A 5,267-nucleotide genomic window follows, 5' to 3' on the forward strand; every position below is an offset into this window, starting at 1 on the left:
GTTTTAGAGGTCAAATGGAAGGCACTCCTGAAGTGCCAATTGAAATACAAGAAGTAAGATTTGCAGCCCTTAGAAAGTATAATCGAGGACGAGGACGGATGTTAGCTGATGACCATAGACTTCTCTCCGAGGACAGAGAGAGAGAGAGAGAGAGAGAGAGAGAGAGAGAGAGAGAGAGAGAGAGAGAGGTACCATTAGAATAACAGAATTACGTATTCGTTATATATTCCTTTTTGTGGACGTTAGTTTTTTTCACAAACTCCAATCCAATAAATGTTGCATATATAACTCGTACAGATATGCTTCAGGCACGGAAAGTAGGTAAAGTTGAAGTCTCCATTGATTCAGAATGAATCGGAAATTGTGATATTTGACATACTACACTGTAATATTTACTGTAGGTTTGAAATCATTTATTTGAAAACCCGGGAACAATTTCTTATAAGTAACAGAGATGTACAGTTTATAAAGCTTCAATGTAGTGATTTTAATTTTCAAAGAGCGTCCTCGTCTTTCCACATTGTTCTTCCTCGTGTGCTCATCGAACTGAAGTGTTGAGGCGAATCTATCCAGGTGGCGGAACTGGTAGTCTAGGGTCTGGGTGGTAATGTACTGGTAGACAGTTGTCTTTGGACCATCGTAATCGTTACAGCTGGTTCTGTGTGCGATCTACTCAGACGTGTGGGGCATATTTGCTTACTCGGCGACAAGTTTTATTTATTTTTTTAAAGTGCTGTGTATTACTACAGGGAGGAAGAATGGTGACCGGGAACCCCGAAATTGAGAATTATATTGTCAAGGTAGATATGGCCGTTGGTATTAGGTCTAGAAATCAGTTGGTCTATATAGGTTATAAATCAGTTGGTCTATATAGGTAATAACAGAGGATAAATGACTTTCCAACAGAGACCAAGATGATCGTTCAACTTGAGTACTGGACAGAATACGATTGTAGGTCATAATAGATGACATTTGAACCGTGTAGCATGTGATGAAGGTAATTCATAGCCGCCTTCCCCAAGATAAACGTCTCCTTATGCCCACGTACGTGGATCGTGGGCATCTTCGCGATGAAATGACCTTGAACTGCTGGTAAACAGGACACGGGCTGACGGACGTAAAGCCAGCACCGTACATTGTGCCGCAAATGTACGCACAACGCAAGCATGTTTGTGACGCCTACCGGAACGGGCCCGGCGAAGTCGTTACACAACTCCAAGATTTTGCGTTGCAAAGCACGGCGCACTGAAGTACGTACGCCGAGAGTGTAACGTTCTATGTTGTTGACTTACGTCAACTTCACGTCGGTACCACGCCCAACGTTGTGAGGCCTCGGTACAAAAGGGCCGGCCTATAATCAAAGCTTGCTGTTCCCCTTTTCAACAACATGTCGCAAGAAGTATTAGCCCTTTCTGAATCATCATGGATTAAACAAAACAACAGCCTTAGATAACAACCGTTGAAATAGCATTCAATTGCAGCCGCACAAAACTAATAAGAAAATGCATTACAAGAGCCCTAGACTAACCCTTGTGCACTAAATGCGCACCAAAACACACATCAATTACACTTTAAGTGAAATATGAAGCTATTCCAACTCAAAATCACACTATGAAAAGGAAATGGCCCGAAAAATAGAAAATAACAGAAAAAACAGACAGAGAGAAAGACTTCAATGAGTACCAGATATAAAATAACCAGAATTATAAAGATACTTAGAAGATACTTAAAACATATAAAATATAAATATATACTTGAAAAGACACTTAACATTTAAAATATAAATATATACATTATATTCACTATAAGTTATCAATGAAGCTCGAGGACAGACAGACAGACAGACAGACAGACAGACAGACAGACAGACAGACAGACAGACAGACAGACAGACAGACAGACAGACAGACAGACAGACAGACAGACAGACAGACAGACAGACAGACAGACAGACAGACAGACAGACAGACGTAAAAGCACCAAGTATTAGTTCCTTTTCTTTTTCAGATGTAGTTTTGTAGTTCATGTTGAAAAATTTTGCTTTTGTATTCTGTGTATATTTTGATCATATATTATTTTGTCGTGAGTTTGTTTTTTCCTTTCATATGTCTAGACTCTGATGTTTGTTTGCTACTTTCAAAGTGAATACAAAAAAATCTTTATTAAAAATGATTGATTGTATTTAGGTAGTTTTGTATGTTTTATATAGCACTGCTGACCTGAAGGCGCTGACCTGACCTTTTTTATACCGCGCTACAGCGTTGCCACGTCGTACAGGGTTGTAAACGTGCGAGTCGGTTTCCCCGTAGGCTACCGCGCAATGAGGAGGTCCACGTGCTTCGTGGCGAGAAGAAAACCGCGGCGGCGAACAATGCCGTTGAGTCCAGCGCCTACTCCGTTCCAGTCACCGTGAGTCCCACGCGCAACGCCTGGAGCTACGTCAGGTGACATTTGGCGTGACCACCCACGTATGTTTTACGGAACATTTACTGTTTATTGGCGTAGGCTGTTGCCAACTACCAATTTCTGCTCATGCGTGGGCAAACATGCGTTGATACGTGAATGTGCGACCTTAGCATTAGAAGGGTAGTACTGTCAGTGCGCTGAACGCTATGCACTGTAGGTGTTAATTAAGGTTCTTTGCAGCGTCCCTTCCTTCGGTCCCTAGGTGCAACCCCTTTGATTCCTTTTACTGTACCTCCTTCATATTCTATTTCCATCTTACTTTCCTCAACCCTCTTCTAACGATTATTTAATAGTGCAACTGCAAGGTTTGCTTCCTGTTACACTTTTTAAACCTCTACTCTCATTTTTCCTTTCAGCACAGAATTACTACACAGTTATCAGCGCTTGGCCTTCAGCCTAAACTCTGTGTTCCTCCCTAACTTCCCAAGAAAAACGTGGAAAATTTTCAAATATTCTCAGCTAAGAAAGGCTGTTGTCTTGTTCACGCAGGTGATCTAAGTCACGTTGATTCGTGTACACCAGCTACTAGAATCCTGAGCATGATTCACCGACTGACCTTGCGTGACATTAACATAGGTCCTGGTTATGATGAGATGATAGCGAGGGAAGAGGCTCTCTTATTAAGGTTGTTTGCATTCAAAATTACGGAGTTGCATGATCTTCTATGTTTACCAAAATCATATAAACTGGCCATTTAACTTTTTTGTCCTAACCCGTGAGAAGAATTCAGTTACCTCCTATTTCTTTTCAGCATGAAAAATCCACCCATCAGAAGTTAACATCAGAGCACTTCCAGCAGTCTGTCTTCACGAGCAGACTGTTTCAGAGCACATATGGTTATCTTCCTTCTAGAACTGGCTGTATTCGAGCAATTCTCTTTCAAGAAAAGGCTGTATCCGAGCAATTCTCTATCAAGAACTGGCTGTATCAGGGAAACTGTCAAGAACTGGCTGAATCAGAGAAACTGTCAGGAACTGGCTGTATTCGAGCAATTCTCTTTCAAGAAAAGGCTGTATCCGAGCAATTCTCTATCAAGAACTGGCTGTATCAGGGAAACTGTCAAGAACTGGCTGAATCAGAGAAACTGTCAGGAACTGGCTGTATCAGGAAAACTGTCAAGAACTGGCTGAATCGGAGAGACTTTGTCAGGAACTGGTTGTATCAGGAAAACTGCCAAGAACTGGCTGAATCAGAGAAACTTTGTCAGGAACTGGCTGTATCAGGAAAACTGCCAAGAACTGGCCGAATCAGAGAAATATCAGAGCTATTCTGTGTCAAGAACTGGCTGTATCATAGAAACTCTGCCAAGAACTGGCTGAATCAGAAAAACTGCCAAGAACTGGCTGTATCAGAGAAACTTTGTCAAGAACTGGCTGTATCAGAGCAATTCTGTGTCAAGAACTGGCTGTAACAGAGCAAATCTCTATACAAGTCTTTTGGTTGTAACTGAATTAGAATATATCTGCTGACATTTCTTTAAACACAGGCTGTATCAAGGCCCTTCATTGGTGACCATAACTTCAGAACAGCTAGTGGATTCCCCTGTCCAGCCAAAAACCGTCTGTCATTTGATGTCACCTGATTATGTTGATCCACTGAAATCAACTTTGCAAGAATGAAATTTTCAGTCTGGGTTACAGATAACACTTGGAGGACAGCTGTCGCTTTCTCCGGCTGATGGTGAGTGTTGAATTTACAATTGTTAATGTCAAAATTCTAACTTTGATATTAGTACCATCTTGGTTCATCTAACTCATTATTACTCATATATTATTCACGCATTTATAAAAATGTCTAGGAAATGATAACATGTAGTTTCAGTCAGGTATTTTGGATCAATTATCCAGACAGACCGTATTTTAATCGCCAATTCAATGATGCCCTCAATTGAATGAAATTGTCGTTTTCTTTTATATTTTTAGGTCTTAGTTTTTTTATCAGTATATATTATCTTGAGTGTGGTCTTTGGCGTGCAGCATAGGCCTACTATTTAGACGTTTGCGCTGTATACCCACTTATTCCATCTTGCTATCAAATATCAAGGTGAATATTTATATAACGAACATCAGCATTTTGATTCTTAACCCACATTTAGAGTGATATGTGCATATTGTCTTGATTTATTAGGAAACAAAATGGTAAGAAAGATAAGTTATTTTTTTCGTCAGCTACTCTTGGTGTCATCTGTTGTGATTATTAGAAAAGCCTCTGTTGTTAGTGTCTCCGAACTTTGTTTAGTTTGTGCATATACGAAAAGAGCCACAGAACTCGTACATTGTAGCCACAACCTCAAAAGGCCAAAGCAAATTCATGTAACAGCGCTTCAAGTACCGAGTTTTGAAAGGCCCCAAACCAGTCAACTTGATACTGTTCTTCCGCCGCAAGATATTGGTGGCTGTTCGTTTTACCTCCCCATAAATTTTCTCCTACTGTAGATTTTATTAGTTCTGTGTCTTAAGTATAACAAAGTCTTTTAGAAAAATGACAGTTACAAGCTTCAGCTAATATATGTAGTTTTATTTGTTCCAATTTGCGGTAGAATAATAGAAAAATGCCTGAAAACGTTTTGAATGAAATACTGTCCGTCCGAAACCAATTTTAGACGTTGACTTCAGCAGGAGTGCTCTTTACTTTTGGACTTAAGGACAGGCATTTTACATAGTCATTCAACTCAGTAACATTGTTAAGATACGTAATATATTTGTGATGGGGGATTTTAGACTATTCAGAAAGCTTTCATTCAGATCGGCATGCAATTATTTAAAAAAAAAAACTTACTCGGACATTTCTACATTCAATCA

General features: G+C 40.0%; 1 protein-coding gene across 1 annotated transcript; it reads left to right on the forward strand.

The window, feature by feature from the left end:
- The first annotated feature begins 675 nt into the window (after positions 1-675).
- LOC135198351 (uncharacterized) lies at positions 676-5,252 on the forward strand. The gene is made up of 2 exons (XM_064225916.1): positions 676-800; positions 3,218-5,252. The coding sequence occupies exons 1-2, from the start codon at positions 759-761 to the stop codon at positions 3,875-3,877; spliced, it is 702 nt and encodes a 233-aa protein (XP_064081986.1). The 5' UTR covers positions 676-758; the 3' UTR covers positions 3,878-5,252.
- Positions 5,253-5,267: the final 15 nt, after the last annotated feature.

This window comes from Macrobrachium nipponense, chromosome 22 (genome assembly GCF_015104395.2).
Source record: "Macrobrachium nipponense isolate FS-2020 chromosome 22, ASM1510439v2, whole genome shotgun sequence".
Classification (NCBI taxonomy): Eukaryota; Metazoa; Arthropoda; class Malacostraca; order Decapoda; family Palaemonidae; genus Macrobrachium; species Macrobrachium nipponense.